This window comes from Scyliorhinus canicula, chromosome 3 (genome assembly GCF_902713615.1).
Source record: "Scyliorhinus canicula chromosome 3, sScyCan1.1, whole genome shotgun sequence".
NCBI lineage: Eukaryota > Metazoa > Chordata > Chondrichthyes > Carcharhiniformes > Scyliorhinidae > Scyliorhinus > Scyliorhinus canicula.
Window position 1 is genome coordinate 179,252,413 of NC_052148.1, and position 18,775 is coordinate 179,271,187.

Here is an 18,775-nt window from a genome sequence, read left to right on the forward strand (position 1 = left end):
TCCGCACTGTTTCTCACGGAGCCTCCTCCGCCTGTCTCTCTCGCCCGGAGTCCGGCCTGTGCGACGCTTGGCTCCGCCCAGTGGCTTTTCATTCATAAAGGCAAGGCAGTGGCTGGGTCCGCCCCGCCATTGGCCAAAGCCACACGCTCTCTCTCTCCCATTGGTGGCCTGGCCGCCACTCATCTCCCTCCCGATTGGCCCGGTTGAGCTGCTGATCGGTGATTGGCGAATACGTGCGCTGCCAACGACTCTGATTGGCGGAACGCCCGGGACGGGACGGAGTGAGTACAGTTTGATTCACTCTCACCTCTTGCACTGTGGAAGCCAAGCTTACTGACTGCCCAGAGGCAAAGCAGATCCTCCAGACAACCTGACTCAACCTTTAATCGGTCACTTCCAAGACTTGGCTTTTACGGAAATTAGAAGAGAGAGAGAGAGAGGAGGGGGAAAATAAGCCACATGCACAAACAAGGATAGTTTCATTCTGGCAATTCTCCAGGTTCTCTCTGTATCCATCGAGCATCGATCTTAGCCTCCCGCCTGCTCCTCAAAAGAAGTGTGGAATTTTAAGCGAGGAAAAACAAACTGGACTAACAGAATTGGAAGTTTGCAATGCAAATGATGACGTCAAGGTAAGAAACACTATTCACCCACCTCGAGAAAATCGCGTAGCAAAATAAATGTCACTGGGAAAAAAGTAAGTCCCTTGAGTTCGAGCAGACATCCCATGTCATATATTGATCTGAAATTGGTTGCATTCATGTTACTGATGACCTTAATATGCGCGCTGTTGTATTTAATCCAGACAGTAAAGGAGTACTTGTTATATTAATAAAGAGGTGTTGTAATAATGTCCAACACTTCTATGTGATGTCCAACAATTTTCACCCCTAATTTTCTTTACAGATAATCTTCCGTTTTGACTTTTTTACTGATACTGTGAAAAGAGAAGTGAGCGTACGATATTTCTGGTGCTTTTTAAAACTTGGTGACATGTTCTGATTAGCGACTGGTCACACGTTTTTGTTCGCTGTCTGGAAAAAAGTATATAATAAGACAGGTTGGAGATTATGCCTCATCGAAATAACGCTACCAAGGTGATTAGTCCAGTTATTTCGAATGAATCTCATGTAGGCGTTGTGGATTATTGATTTTGACATGTAGGTTCTTTCTGGTGACACTTTGTTTGCTTGAGGGGCTTCATCGAATAGTTATAGTGTATGTTGCCTTAGGAAACTCTCGCAACAATATTACCAACACCATTGTTTTGAAAACATTTTTTAATAATGGAGAAAGGATTTAATTATTGGGGTTGACCTTTACAGCACCTGCGAACAGCATAACATTAACACACAACTTCACAGTAGAAAATGGTGATGGAGTGCAGTCGCTTGCCGAGCAATGTCAAGGAGGTTGGCATTGAAGTGACATTTTACTAGTATTTGGGGAGGGGGAGGAGGATAAATCAGAAGCAAGAAACACTGAAAGCTGCCCAGAAAGGGGGGGGGGGGGGGGGGGGGCACAATAATTAGGAAATGTGAAATTGCTGAATGTTGGTATTTACTAGTAAATCGACAGGAAGCAATTGGTTCTAACGTGGCTGGACAAGCAAGTCAACTTCTCTTCACCAATAACATGCCGGCAGTAATTATGGTCACTCTACATCAATCAACCCAACCCAGCCTCACTTTGTCAACTTCTTTTGTAATACATACTTATTGGAGTTTCTTGCAGCGCTGCCTTCGCAAACAAAGATAGATCATGCGCTAGCATCTGGACAAGAGACAAATCAGATTATGTCCCCAATTGTAAAACTGATCACAGAGACCCATATCCGGCTCTGCCCATCCTTCACCGTTAGTCAGCAACTCAACGGAAGGTAACTGTTTCTCCTTTTTTTAAATCTTCCCACTGACCGGATGATACTGGAGGCAAGCAGTGTGCAGTTTGGCTCTTGTTTTTTTTAACTGAAGCTGATTTAGTCAAAGCAAAGGCAGATATCAGTTGAAGTACACGACAGATCTCATTTCAAGTTTTAGTTAGAATCCAAGCCCCGATCTGTCCTCCGAACCTCTTTCCCCACAGGAAGATTCCAGCAGCCTTTCTAGTTCGAGTTCAATAAGAGGTAGGAGTATAAGTGGGCCGTTCGGCCCATCGAGTCTGCTCCGCCATTCAATGAGATCATGGCTGTTCGGATATATTCCTCAAATCCACTTTCCCGCCTTATCCCCACTACCTCTGATTCCCTGACTGATTAAACATTTGTCTACCTCAGCCGGGAACACAATAAGCACAGGGTCCGGAACAGAAGTCACCAGGCTCAGATCTACACACTCGCCCGCTTCTTAATCCGATCTCTGCTCCTTCATCCCCTTTCTGCCTAAATTCTAACCCCCGACTACCACACCAGATCCTGCGCTCTTCCTTTGATCGTCATCTGTCTATCTGCTCTCACCCTTCCCACCTTGAAAATTTCCGAAACTTTCCAGGTTGAGGGAACGATATTCGAATCAATTGTGTTCTCTGTCTCCTTGGTATTGGTGGGTCTAACGCACATCTGACGTGAAATACAATTAACTCTTTTCCCCCCTTCGTCTGTTCGTAGTTCAAAGCCCTTTGGGCTGAGATAGTTATCAGTTCAGTCAGTCTGCCTTTAGAGACCGACACTTTAACCCTTTAATGGCCCTGTTCTCTCCAGCTACACAGACACCCAACAGGCTTGAAGCCTGGAAGTGTCATTTCAACAGGCTTGCGGACTCCAGTGCGGAAAACTAATTACAAAGAATAATCTGGTGAACAGTGCCAGTTGTGTGTGCTTGTCACTTACTCGGCGTCGTGGCCGTTGACACCCCAGCAGCAAATAGGAAGATGCAAAATGGTTAGGGAGGTTGAGAGTATCAAAGTGCTTGTCCCGGCTGTGTATGTTGTGTTCTGGAATTCGTTAATGTGAGACGGTTTAGGAAGATTCGACTTTCCAATTAACCCCGCCAATAAGTAGTCTTACGCCCATACACTCAAACAGTGCCGTCCCCAGATTTCTTTGTTGTGTCTACTTTTCTAACGGAGGGTGCCTTTGCCAAATTATTTTGAAGACGAAGTTTGTTTTGAAATCAATAAAACGCGAGACATCATCTCGAGTTTAAAAGATCACAAATGTAATCATCGCACACTAAGAAGCATCGCTTTACCAAAGCACGGTTATCTGGCGAGGTTGTTAATTACTTACAGAATACATCAATGAGAATCCACACTGGGCTCAAGCTGCAATGTGGAGTCACTTTGAAGGGAGGTGGTTGGACATTTAAAGAAACAATTCCATAAATACAAGTTTTCCAAATGCATGCTCTACTCTCAGATGACAGTTAGCGTGCTAGGCAGAAGAGGATAAGTGGCCTCATACATATATATAACTTATATTTAAAATCTGTCTTCGCATAAAAAAACGCAATTAGATAAAAGTTACAAACTTCTGCGGTTTAGAGCTCGTCGCTTTAATCAACATAGTTGCGGCCAACCTTCAAACGTAGACGAATAAAAAAAAAGTGCAGTACTTGTAATGTAATCTGATCTCTAATTCTCCTTCATACAACATGCGAGCCGACCGCAACATTCATCAAAACAGAAGAGCAACCTCCCTTTGTACAAATGTGCTACACAGATCGGCTGTGGGGACCAGTCCTGATCAACCCACTGCTGCTGAAGGGCATATGATGAAATATTTCTGTTCGTTCGTCAGATTACTACACATCTAATATTACTCAGACTTTGAACTTGGCGCCGTAAATAAGAGGTTCAATAATGTTTGGAACACTTGTCTCTTTTCATTGCTGTGTAATACCTGTCATTTTCCACAGCATTGAAGGCAACTCAATTCTCTGCGCTTACCGTGTCACTAATAATAAAATATTTGACAAAATTATCACACGTGAAGAGCTTTCTGTGATTTATTTATAATGAAGGTTCTGTAAAGCTGGAATAATCCAGTACAAACTTTATAAGCACCATGTTCCCTAACTTGCACACTACCTCACGTCAATTGAGGCTGTAGATTAAACATGTGTTTGAAGATGCACTAACTTCCGGCTCAATGTTTGGACTTGTTGGTGATTAAACAATTTACTGTTTTAAAAAAAAAACTCTTGGAAGGCGGACCTGCTCTTCAGTTGGAGTGGAGATATTTGCATGTGTGATATCGGCGAGCCCCTGCTCAGTGTTACTGTATCGAACCCACTGCCTAACCCCAAATCACACCTGCCCAATCCTGCATTTGATTCAGACAGGATCTGTGGCAAATGGGATTTCATGGATAGACAAAATAAAACAAACCGCGTTCACCCACAGGACCAAAAGTGGCTGTTTATAAATAGCGGGCAATGACTGGTCAGCACACATGATTATTCATTGATGAGTAAATCTCCGTCGCTTTCACTTTCTTGCTCTGTTCTGCTCGATTTACTACTTTATGTGTGTCTGCTTCTCCCTCTCAGTTTTATCCCCCCCTCCCCGCTAATGCTGTCCCTCCCTGCTTCGAGTTCTTCCTCTCCACCACTCTTTCAAGCTGTTTTGATCTTCCCCTGTCAACTCTCCACTTGTTTCAAGCTGACTCTCATTACTTCTCTGTCTTGTTTTATGCTCTCTCTTTCTCTCTTCTCAACTTCAGCCAGAATCGTGATCTCTGTTTTTTTCTTTCACGCTCTGTCCCATTCTCCTGTCCACTCCAGAGACTTAAGCACAAACCTCTGGACAGACTTAGCTGTTCAATGTGGGCAGCACGGTAGCACAAGTGGATAGCACTGTGGCTTCACAGTGCCAGGGTCCCATGTTCGATTCCCGGCTGGGTCACTGTCTGTGCGGAGTCTGCACGTTCTCCTCGTGTCCACGTGGGTTTCCTCCGGGTGCTCCGATTTCCTCCAAAGTCCAAAGCCGTGCAGGTTAGGTGGATTGGCCATGATAAATTGCCCTTAATAACCAAAATGTTTAGGAGGGTTATTGGGTCATGGTGATAGGATGGAAGTGAGGGCTTAAGTGGGTCGGTGTAGATTTGATGGGCCAAATGGCCTCCTTCTGCACTGTGTGGTCTATGTTCTAATAGAAATATTCAGCCAAATGAAGGTGCTACCTGCCCTTCTGGGTGGGTGTCAACATCCAATGGCGCCAGGATGATTATCAGATTATTGAACGGAGCAACCAGTTAAGGAAGCAAATGGCTTCTACCCGCCCTAATGAACCCGAGATAATAGGGAGGGGAAGGGAAGGGGAGAATAGAAGAAGAAACTTGCATTTATATAGCACCTTTCGTAATCCCAGGACGACACAAAGTGCTTTAAAATTCAATGAGGGAGGGGGGCGTTCCCCAGTGTCCTGGCCAATAATGATTCCTCATTATTTAAAAGAAACCCAGATTATTTGGTTATTACCACAGTTTCCAATGTCAGGGCTTGCTTTGCCTGCAAATTGGAAAATGACCACCTTTCAACATACAACTTCATTGATTTTTAAAGCACTTTATGACGTCCTCGGATTACGAAAGGTGCAATATAAATTCAAGTTTCCCCTTCCATTCTATCCCCCCCCCCCCCCCCCCCCACCGCCCTTCCCCTCCCCTCCCTATTATCTCGGGTTCATTATGGCGGGTAGAAGCCATTCGCTTCCTTAGCTGGTTGCTCCGTTCTGTAATCTGCAACTTCACTCCAATTACTTTCCTTTACACCAAATCCAAATGGGGGGGGGGGGGGTCACAGGCTTCATCAAAAGCTCTGCTGCTTTGTGACAGGTTCTCTGTCTGTGTCCCCCCCCCCCCCCCCCCCCCCCGCCCCGTCTCCCCGGACATGGTCATGCACTATGAAGTTTAGGATTGGTTTGGTTGATAATAATTTAAATTTCATTCATAGAATTATCATAGCATCCCTACAGTGCATAGGAAGTCATTTGGCCCATCGAGTCTGCACCGAACCTCCGAAAGAACACCCTAGCCAGGCCTCCGTCCGGTAACCCAGCTTGCACATCCCTGGATATTTAGGGGCAATTTCACGTGGCCAATCCACCTGTAACCTACACACCTTTGGAGCGGACGAAACCCCAGTGCAAACTCCACAGAGTCATCCAATCGAACCTGGATCCCTGTTGCTGTGAGGCAGCACTGCTAACCACTGTGCCACCATGCCCCACACAATTCACAGGGGATAAAATTATAGTCCTTGGAACTCAATCTTCACTATTTAGGCCAAGGCAGAAAGTGATTGGGGTCCTCCTGCAGTGTTTTATCCCAACTGTGCCTTTTTCTATCGCGCGCCTGTCAACTCAGCCAAAAGTGGCGAGATGACTACATTTTTGAGCAGTCCCAATCTGAATTCCCATCCCCAGAAATCAGGGCTGGTTTAGCACAGGGCTAAATAACTGCCTTTTAAAGCAGACCAAGGCAGGCCAGCAGCGCGGGTTCGATTCCCGTACCAGCCTCCCCGAACAGGCGCCGGAACGTGGCGACTAGGGGCTTTTCACAGTAACTTCATTTGAAGCCTACTTGTGACAATAAGCGATTTTCATTTGAGTTCAAAAGGCAGCAACTTGATTTATGCAAAAAGTATGCTGGAAATCTGAAATAAGACAGAAAATACTGGATAAACTCAGCAGGTCTGGCAGCATCTGTAGGGAGAGAAACAGAGTTAATGTTTCAGGTCGATGGCCTTTCATTAGAATTCATAATTAAATATTATTGATTTATAAATCTGCCAGGACTGATGATGCAGACAAGTCTTACTCATTCACAACAGCAGTACTCCCTGAACCAAAGCTACTTGCATTGATATAGCGCCTTTAACTTGCTGAAACCAATGTAAGAAAATCCTGGCATGGAGTCACATGAGAGAGTTGGACAAATGACCAAAAGGTCGGTTTTAAGGAGTGACTTTTCAGCAACTGTTACATCATCATGGGGAGGGGGCAGAATAATTATTCATTTAAACTAATGCCCCCTTAATAACTTCGAAGAGATAAAAGTAGGAATGAGGTAATCAAATTACCAGTGTTTATTTCGAGAATATAAATAGCGAGATAAGTAGGTAAGTGGGATATATAAAATGCAAATGCAGCTGCAGCTTTGAAAAGTGATCTTGTGGTTTACACAATACAAGGGAATTCAAATCGGAAATCTTAAACCACCAAAATCTTCTCGGATTGCTGAAAATCCCTTGTTTATTTAACTGCAGCGATACATAAAACGGGACAGAACAAAGTTTAAACATCTCAATTGCGCTGCCTTATAATTTTCTATCTGTACTTCCCAATCGTTCCGCTCCGTTCCCTATAATAAAACACTGCGCCTTATTTGTTCCAGGTGGCCAACTTTGAAACAAACCCGTGTGTATTCGGCAATGTTACATTTTCAGGTTCATCTCAATCTCAGTCATGCAAGATGCGACCGTAGAATTTGTCTTCAACAGTTAATTCCGCGACTCAACGCTACAAATTTCGTGGAGGGCAGACGGACTTAAAGCTCTTCTGGATCTTACACAAGAAATCGCGGTGACAGCAGCATCAGCCATGGGCTCCAATCACTTACCTATCAGCAGCATGAGGCTATATGATGGCCCAAGGAATGGAGAGACCAGGGGAGAAAGGGACTTAACCCAAAACACATACTCACAATTTTAGCGTTAGAAGCTGGAACCAAAATACACACACACATAGTCAGACACCATAACCCAAAACACAACACAATCAGGAAGGAGAGCTCTAACCCAGACCACATTTACAGTCAAATAAACTGTCACCAAGAAAACAAATTAGAGAGGCTGTAACCCAAAATACACAGTCAGAGAGAGAGGGAGCCAGAGAGACTGTAATTTAAAACTCATATTGAGGAGACTGGGACCCTAAATACAGTCAGAGAGAGAAATACTGGTAATGCAAAATACCCTTCACAGACAGACAGACTGTAATCTTCAACTCACATTGAAGAGACTGTAACCCAAAATGCAATCGAGGGGAAAGAGACTAATTGAAAACTCAGTCAGAGAGCCGCTAACTCAAAATAGTGAGAGACTGTAACCTAAATACACTCACACAGAGACTGTAACCTAAATACACTCACACAGAGACTATAACCCAAATACACTCACACAGAGACTGTAACCCAAACTTCAGTCAGAGACTGCAACCCAAATACACTCACACAGAGACTGTAACCCAAACTTCAGTCAGAGACTGCAACCCAAATACACTCACACAGAGACTATAACCCAAATACACTCACACAGAGACTATAACCTAAATACACTCACACAGAGACTGTAACCCAAATACACTCACACAGAGACTATAACCCAAATACTCTCACACAGAGACTATAACCCAAATACACTCACACAGAGACGATAACCTAAATACACTCACACAGAGACTGTAACCCAAATACACTCACACAGAGACTGTAACCCAAATACACTGAAACAGAGACTGTAACCTAAATACACTCACACAGAGACTGTAACCCAAATACACTCACACAGAGACTGTAACCTAAATACACTCACACAGAGACTATAACCCAAATACACTCACACAGAGACTGTAACACAAATACACTCACACAGAGACTATAACCCAAATACACTCACACAGAGACTATAACCCAAATACACTCACACAGAGACTGTAACCCAAATACACCCACACAGAGACTATAACCCAAATACACTCACACAGAGACTATAACCCAAATACACTCACACAGAGACTGTAACCCAAATACACTCACACAGAGACTGTAACCCAAATACACCCACACAGAGACTATAACCCAAATACACTCACACAGAGACTATAACCCAAATACACTCACACAGAGACTATAACCCAAATACACTCACACAGAGACTATAACCCAAATACACTCACACAGAGACTATAACCCAAATACACTCACACAGAGACTATAACCCAAATACACTCACACAGAGACTGTAACCCAAATGCACTCACACAGAGACTGTAACCCAAATACACTCACACAGAGACTATAACCCAAATACACTCACACAGAGACTGTAACCCAAATACACTCACACAGAGACTATAACCCAAATACACTCACACAGAGACTGTAACCCAAATACACTCACACAGAGACTGTAACCCAAATACACTCACACAGAGACTATAACCCAAATACACTCACACAGAGACTGTAACCCAAATGCACTCACACAGAGACTGTAACCCAAATACACTCACACAGAGACTATAACCCAAATACACTCACACAGAGACTGTAACCCAAATACACTCACACAGAGACTATAACCCAAATACACTCACACAGAGACTGTAACCCAAATACACTCACACAGAGACTGTAACCCAAATACACTCACACAGAGACTGTAACCCAAATACACTCACACAGAGACTATAACCCAAATACACTCACACAGAGACTGTAACCCAAATGCACTCACACAGAGACTGTAACCCAAATACACTCACACAGAGACTATAACCCAAATACACTCACACAGAGACTGTAACCCAAATACACTCACACAGAGACTATAACCCAAATACACTCACACAGAGACTGTAACCCAAATACACTCACACAGAGACTGCAACCCAAATACACTCACACAGAGACTGTAACCCAAATACACCCACACAGAGACTGTAACCCAAATACACTCACACAGAGACTGTAACCCAAATACACTCACACAGAGACTGTAACCCAAATACACTCACACAGAGACTGCAACCCAAATACACTTGCACAGGGACTGTAACGTAAACTTCAGTCAGAGTCTGCAACCCAAATACACTCACACAGATACTATAACCCAAATACACTCACACAGAGACTGCAACCCAAATACACTCACACAGAGACTGTAACCCAAATACACTCACACAGAGACTATAACCCAAATACACTCACACAGAGACTGTCACCCAAATACACTTGCACAGGGACTGTAACCCAAATACACTCACACAGAGACTGTAACCCAAATACACTCACACAGAGACTGTAACCCAAATACACTGAAACAGTGACTGTAACCTAAATACACTCACACAGAGACTGCAACCCAAATACACTCACACAGAGACTGTAACCCAAATACACTCACACAGAGACTGTAACCCAAATACACTCACACAGAGACTGCAACCCAAATACACTCACCCACAGACTGTAACCTAAATACACTCACACAGAGACTATAACCCAAATACACTCACACAGAGACTGTAACCTAAATACACTCACACAGAGACTATAACCCAAATACACTTACACAGAGACTGTAACCCAAATACACTCACACAGAGACTGCAACCCAAATACACCCACACAGACTGTAACCCAAATACACTCACAGAGACTGTAAACCAAATACACTCACAGTGAGAGAGACTGACCCAAATACACTCCGTCAGAGACACTGTAACCCAAATTCACTCAGTCAGAGAGACTGTAACCCAAACTACAGTCAGAGACTCCAACCCAAATACACTCACATAAGAGAGATTGTAACCCAGACTTTAGTCAGACTGTAGCCCACCTTCAGTCAGAGACGTGCAACCAAAATACACTCACAGTCAGAGACTATAACCAAATACACTCACAGTCAGAGACACTGTAACCCAAATGCACTCAGTGAGAGAGACTGATCCAGAAACACTCAGTCAGAGACTGTAACCCAAATATACTCACAGTCAGAGAGACTGTAACCCAAATACTCCCACACAGAGACTGTAACCCAAACTCCACTCAGAGACTGCAACCCAAATACACTCACAATCAGACAGACTGACGCAAATACACTCAGTCAGAGAGCCTGTAACCCAAATACACTCACAGTCAGAGAGATTGACCCAAATACACTCCGTCAGAGAGACTGTAACCCAAATGCACTCACAGTCAGAGAGACTGTAACCCAAATACACTGACACAGTAAGAGACTGTAACCCACACTTTAGTCAGACTGTAACACAAATCCACTCACAGAGACTGAAACCCAAATACATCACACAGGAAGAGAGACTGTAACCCAAACTTTAGACAGAGATTGCAACACAAATACACTGACAGTTGGAGAGACTGTCACCCAACTGCACTCACAGTCAGAGAGACAGTAACCCAAACTTTACTCAGACTGTAACACAAATACACTCACAGAGAGACTGTAACCCTAGAACACTCACAGAGTACGAGAGACTATAACGCAAACTTTAGGCAGACTCTGCAACGCAAATAGACTCACTGTTAGAGGGACTGTAACTTAAAAACACACACAGAGTAATCCAAAATACACTCACCTAGTCAGAGGGGCTGTAACCCAATTTCACACACACACGCAAATGAGCTGTAACGCAATCTCTTTCGTGACAGTATACAACGTTCATGTTTCTGCTGTTAGTGGAAATAATGATGCTCCCTGAAGCGCGTTTGCAGCGGGGTGCACATTTTTAAAAAAAGAGGACAGCCTACCTGATCCAATGGCAATTATATCGATTGTGTTGTGAGAAGCAGATTTGAATTAGTAAAATTAAAACTTTCTAAATTAGAATGTAGATGTATGTAATTCGCTACCAAAAACACACAGACCTCTGAAATGATTACAGGGTACGTTTCGTGATTAAAATAAATGTTCATTTAAGTCTTCCTGAACGCTGTTAAAATCAATCCCCAGAAAAGGACATTGCCCCTTTAACTGGATCCACGGGAGGGATCTGTGTACAGGCACGAGCAGCGGGGCTCGCTGCTATTAAATGAGGCCAGATAATGAAAAACCGTAAAAGCGAAGAAGTGGCGTGGAAATGAACTTGTCAAGAAACATGTTTATTGGGTTCATAAGGAGGCCAGGCGTTTGAAGCCGGCACTAAATGACAATTGCGAACAGGGCGCAAGGAAGGCCTTCCATCACCAGTCATTGATCCAGAGAGAGAAGAAACAGGCATTAATAAATAAAATCAATGTCTGGAGATGCAGGAGATATTTGCAGAACGAGATGGAAGGCACAGCCAGGGTGTAAATTCCAACTGACAATTTGCGTCTAGCCTAACCGGAGCTGTTGACCCATCCCATCCCATACCTGACTTTCCCAGGGGTCATGGCAATGATCTCTTCAAAGAACACTATATCTAACAGTCTCCCTCACCCTCATCATTCTCCACACCCAACAAACCATGTTGCTTTATTCTTCAACACTTTCCACAAGGAGCCAAAGATGTATTTTCACTTTATAATTAAGTCAAAATGCATTTTCCAAAGGCACAAATAATTAAATCCTAAAAACTGGAATGTGCAAAAATAAGTTTATGTTTATCCTTGTGTATGGATCATTTGTACAGACAGCTTACATTTATACAAGATCTTATTGGAGCATTATCAAACATAATCTGACACCAAGCCCTATGAGATATTCGGATAGATGACCAAAAACCTGGACAAAGAGGTAAGTTTTAAAGAGTGTCTTAAAGACACAGAGGTGGAGAGATGGAAAGGCTTGGGTTGGGGCGATTCCAAAGTCTCATGCACGAGCAGTTAAAGACTTGGTCATGGTGTAACGTTGGGGAATGCGCAAGAGGCAAGTGTTAGTGGCAGAAGGGGGAGGACAGATCTCACATTGTTATGGGCTGGAGGGGTTTACAGAGATAGGGACGAGTGAGGGCAGGTAAAATAAAATGAAAACCATGTGAGGATTTGAAAACGGAGGTGTTGCTGCAGCAGGAGTGAATATAAATTACCAAGTACCAGGGCAATGGGAAAATGGAACATGGCATGTGTTAGGATTTGGGTAGCAGAGCTTTGAATGAGTTCAAGTTTATGGCAGTTAGCAGGTGGGAGTACAGTCAGGAAAGCATTAGCACAAATGACCACATGTATATATATATATAGATAGAATTTACAGTGCAGGGGGCCATTCAGCCCATCGAGTCTGCACCGGCTCCTGGAAAGAGCACCCTACCCAAGGTTAACACCTCCACCCTATCCCCATAACCCAGTAACCCCACCCAACACTAAGGGCAATTTTGGACACTAAGGGCAATTTATCATGGCCAATCCACCTAACCTGCACCTCTTTGGACTGTGGGAGGAAACCGAAGCACCCGGAGGAAACCCACGCACACACGGGGAGGATGTGCAGACTCCGCACAGACAGTGACCCAAGCCGGAATCGAACCTGGGACCCTGGAGCTGTGAAGCGATTGTGCTATCCACAATGCTACCGTGCTGCCATGATACTTCTCTAAATAATGCAGGTCAAATGACTGTAAAGTTTGTTTATCCTAGAGAATGTTTCCCCACACACAGGATATCTGTTTGAGTGTGGCGTGACATTAGTCTTTGGGCAGGATCAATTTCTATGCCTTCAGTCTGTTTTTTCTCCACTGGAGCATTGCCTTGTACACATCCGGGCTAGATTTGCTCAATTTTCTGATGATTCCTTTGGTGATGATCACTGCCGTCTCAGCCTTTCCGTTCGACTGGAGATAGTATGGAGAAGATGTAGAGTGTTGAACTTCCCAATCCTTTGTGAAGAGGCTGGATTCTTCACTCATGGTGAGGGTCACTGTCACTCATCACAATTTCTGGAATGGAGTAACAATGGAAGTGTGTTTTCACGCATTCTATTCTCTCTCCTGTTGTTGTTAAAGTTAGCTGTTCGACCTCCCAATAGTTGGAACAGTAGTCTATGGTGACCTGATAATTAGTTCCTGCTATAACGTGGACCTCTACTACCAACTTCATCCATGATCTGTCTGGGATGTCATGCATCATCAATGGCTCTTTAACCTGTTTATCTTGATAGCTCTTTACAAGCACCACACTGGCCGATATGGTCTTTAACTTCATTGCTCATGTTTGGCCAGTGGAGCACTTCACATGCCTTCCTCAGACTCAACTCAATTCCTTGATGGGTTGCATGGATACACTTCAGCATCTGTCCGCCTACCTGCTCAGATGATTCTTTCCTTTGTACAAGTTGCCACCTTGGGCTGTCAATTCATTTTGGTATGCCCAATGTGCTCTTGTAACCACAGGTGTGCACTGACGCTCTCAGGCCACCCTCTCATTAATACATCTTGCAGCACCTGCATCCTGTTGGGTAGTTCTCTTGATATGAGCAAGGTGCTTGCCTGTCAGATTCAATGTCTCTGCTCGGTCGATGACTTACAGATCATGTCAAACTGCTGCTTCACATTAAATCTGGAAGATTTCACATTCTGCTGTAGCATCCTCAACTTTCTTCATGGGAAGTGCATGACAGTGATGTACATCTGTTTCCCTTGCCTGTGTGTCATGGCCAGATGATATCCCTATAAACAAAGTGATGTCCTTTGCAGATGCTTTGGAGCAGTGAGTAGCGGTTTGAGACAATGCTTTGAAGTGGCTTGTGGTCGGACTCCACTGTTACGCTGCCTCTCCCAAGGAGGCATTAAGGAAAATGCTCACAGTCAAAAATAATGGCCAGGTACTCAATGCCCTGGATGTAAATGTGGCTTGTTGTCTTTGCTGCATTAGCGTTGCTCCAAGATCTGTCTTGCTGGCATCTCACTGCAAGGTAACTCCATCATTGACACCATAGTACTTCAGCACTGATGTTGTCAGCACCAGTTATTTGATTTCAGTTATTTGATTTTAGTAAACGCTGCTTCTTGTTTCCTTCCCAATACCACTGCATATCTTTGACAGTGAGCTGGCATAATGGTTCACACTCTGATAACAAATTAGAAAAAAGCGTTGCTAAATAGTTCACAAATTCAACAAATCATTGCACTGATTTCACATCAGTTGGTCACTACATCGCTGCTACAGCTCTTATCTTGTGAGGATCTGGATGAAGGCCTTTTGCAGTCTGTACATGACCTGTGTTCTTGACTTCGAGCTTCTGCAGTTGCAATTTTTCTTCTCCAACTTCAGGTTCATCTGGCAGTCGTATTAAATTATGATCATGTCATCATGGTTTCTTTCATTGTGTCTCCACATCCATAGATAATCAAATCATCCACTTTGGCTTCCACTTTGCGACAATCACTGACTATCACATGCTGTCTACTTTGATACTCTTCTGGAGCTGCAGGAATGCCAACCATCTTGTGCACCCGCAACCATCTGTATCTCCCAAATGGTGTCCGGAGTGTAGTTAGAAAACTTCTACTTTCATCCCCCCCCCCCCCCTCTACACTGCTCCCATCACCCCCCCCCCCCCCTCCCCCCACCCCATGATGGCAACTAGATCCCCAAAATATAAGACAAACAAACCTTATCTCTGGTAGAACCCCTCATCCGCCCCTCTCACAGCAAATTTCACCTTTTCAAAATGCAGGAAAACCACTAAATCCCCCAGCCACGTCGAGTCACGGGGGGGGGGGGGGGGGGGGGGGGGGGGAGTAAGCTGACCTATACCCCAACAGAACCTGCCTGCGAGCAATCAAAAAGGCGAAGGTCAAAACATCTGCCCCTGCTCCCATCTGCAGCTCTGGCAGATCTGGCACCCCTCGAGGGGACACAGCTCCAACTCCACATGCAGAACCTTAGACATGATGAGAAACAAACTCCAAAATTTCTCCAAATTCGGGCAGGAGCAGAACATATGCACATGATTGGCTGGGCCCCTCCCACACTGCTCACAGCTATCCTCCACCCCCTCGAACAGATGGCTCATCCTCACCTTCATTAAGTGCACCCTGCACGCCACTTTTAATTGAATCGACCCCAGCCTCGCACACGAGGTCGAGGCATTAACCCTTTGCGGTCATCATTGTAACAGTCACAAACTATTGGTCACCTATAGACCTGACGGAGCCAACCTGCTGTATGGCGCACAGTGATTTGTCAGAGTCTTCAGCTGAGCTAAGGGGCCATAGGCTTGTTTTGCTTCTTTCTAGTAAAATACCTGCGTGTAAAAGAGTTGGTTTATTGCAGTTAAAATACTGCTTTCTCCAGGCTGGACAATCCTTTTCCTTTGTATAAAGTTTCCTTTGTCTGCAATTACTCTGCTCTTTTGGCCTGGATTGTCCCTCAGCATAATGTATCTCCTGGTCTGTTCTGCTATATTTGTACTCTAGCTGACGTTTCACAACCTCCGTGTTTGTGCATACATCCATCACTTTCTTGAGAGTAAGTTGCTCCTTTCTCAGTAGACTTGCTCTCACTGTCAGATCTCGAATGCCTCAGGCAACTATATCTTTAATTAGATCATCCTTTGGTTGCCCAAATTCACATGATTCTGCAAGCTATGTTTCTGTAGTCACATACTGATCAATGGACTCTTTTTAGTTTTGTACCTTAATGTTGAACAGGTTCATAAGTTACATTCACTTGAGTTTCAAAGGCTTTCAAAATCTCTGTCATCTTTTTTTTTTGTTCCTCAGATAGATTTAGGGTGAATACAATTTGTAGTAGTCCCTCCCCAGCAGGGTTAAAAATGTTGCTACTCGTATCAACTCCGGATTTTTCATTAAATCTGTTATAATATCATCGATTTGCTATTTCTGTCCCTCCCAGTATTTTACTTGCAGCCTTCAGCTTTTGTTAGCTTTTTCTTTCTTATGTTTCTTATTTCAGCAGCTTTTTTAAGCAGGTTGGGACAAGCCAGTGTTGCTTTCAGTAGCTGTAGCTTCTCTTCCAGCTTTGCCAAACTAAATCTCAGCTCTACTTCTGACACCAAGACGACAGTGTGCCTAGTGTAATGTCCTAATTGAGGGAAATGCATGATGGTTGCACCCTCAGACATTCCCTCAAGGCAGAGTTCATGTGATTATGGGAAGCCCGGTCGGACATGTAGTAATGATCACATTTAAAAGCCTATCAACTTTAAACAACATCAAATGTTAAATTGATCTGATTTTGCCTTCATTTCCTTTGGGTTTTCTTTTCTTAGGCTCACTGGATATGACTTACTTCAAGCTTGTAAGTATTGTGTGCTGTGAGAGATAAGACAATCACTGTTGCTTCACAGTTCCAGGGTCCCAGGTTCGATTCCCGGCTTGGGTCACTGTCTGTGCGGAGTGTGCACGTTTTCCCTGTGTCTGCATGGGTTTCCTCCGGGTGCTCCAGTTTCCTCCTACAAGTCCCGAAAGATGTGCTTGTTAGGTGAATTGAGAAAGCAGCCAATAAAATGTATGGGATCATGAATTTTGTAAATAGATGCACAGAGTACAAAAGCAAGGAAGTTATACTGAACCTTTATTTCAGTGCACATTAGCTGAACCTTTATTTTAATTGCCACTGTCTTCTTCTGATAACATTAATGTTCAGGATCTTGTGCCACCATTAAACATGCCCCCACCTGTGGGTGGTGTATATATATACTCTGTGAATATATAGCTTATTATCCTCCTGTGAAATACTATGGGATGTTTTTCTACACTGAAGATGCTATATGCACGCAAGTTGTTGCCGTTTGTATATTTTGTGGGGAGTACATCATGCACCATGCTTGCTTTCTTTATGATTCGTTTTTATGTATTGATTTTTATTCATGTTTGTACACAGGTATATTTGTGCCCAAGTAGGTGTATATTCATGTCTGTGTATGAATAGGGAGGTATTTATTTATTTGTTTCCACATGTTTTGTGTAATCTTATGGATGAAAGTATGTCTGACTCTAATACAACTGTCAATAAATTCATGGCAAACAAAGGTGCAATAATTCTTCAAAGCAATCTGTCCTTCAGCTGGTAATAGAGAAACAAAATTGTCATAATGGGGTAGAATAGGATAAAACATGCTTGCCCAATCTTATTGCGATGGAAACCACATTTAGTTTTTTTCTCACATTTGGGAGCCAACGAGCAAATTTCAGAAAGATAAGGTTAGGCACAACATTAAACGTGATTTCTTTTAAAATGCTGATGGATGAAAAGGAACAACCTGCCGAGAAAAAAAGTAATGGCAAAAAATTGATCACAGTCACTCACTCATTCATCCACCTTTGCCATATACATTTATTCACACTCCCTTACTAAATTACCTGGGATGGGAGGAGGAGAGACTTGCGGAAAGGTCTGAGGCCAAAAAATGGGTGCCTGCTGAGAGGAGTACCAAGAGCCTCAAGGGATGTGGGGTAGGCTGGGAGGGACGTGACCGTAGGTGAGAGGAATATACCTCGAGTCAGGAGGGATGCGCCTGGAGTTAGGATGAATGCAGCTGGAACTGGGAGGAATTTGTAAGGACCCAGGAGGGATACAGCTGGAGCCTGGAGGGACCCAGGGGATGCAGCTGGAGCTGGGAGGAACTTGCCTGGAGCAGGGAACGACATACAAGGAGCTAGGAGGGATGAGGCCAGAGGCAAGCCAGTGCACCCGGAGATGTGGGAAAGCAGCCAGAGCCACAAGAAAGCATGGTGGCTGAAGGCCCATGAATTAGCGTCGCACTCTATCTTCATATATTCACAGTTTCCGGCTCAGTAATGGTTCCATCAGCATCAAACACAGGAGAAAAACAGGCTGTAATTGAAGGAGCAGTACCCTGCAGAAATCTTCAAACTCACTGACCTCTCTTCAGGAATTTTCACCAATTGATCCGAGGGCCATATAAAAGTGCTTCACAGACGGCAAGCATTGGGTTGGACAAGCCTGCGGTAAAATGACAGAATTCTGACATTTCCTGTGTATCATTGACACATTAATTGGGGGAAGAGTAAATATGTGGTCTGAAAATTGCACAGTTTTGTTCCTTAGTCAGTAACAGGCGCCTAAATCCATCTCCATTGATGATAATGACCACGCCCCCAAATTACAAAGCTTGATGCTCCAGTTTCCTGC

The 18,775-nt window shown here is 43.9% G+C and overlaps 1 protein-coding gene across 1 annotated transcript in view; it reads left to right on the top strand.

Annotated features, from left to right (window-relative positions):
- Nucleotides 1-285: 285 nt before the first annotated feature.
- Nucleotides 286-18,775, top strand: part of ndnf (neuron-derived neurotrophic factor) — a 37,977-nt gene continuing 19,487 nt past the window's right edge. The window contains exon 1 of the mRNA XM_038791834.1: nt 286-632. Within this exon, the coding sequence (XP_038647762.1) occupies nt 613-632 (20 nt within the window). The 5' untranslated portion in view covers nt 286-612. The remainder of the gene's footprint in view (nt 633-18,775) is intronic.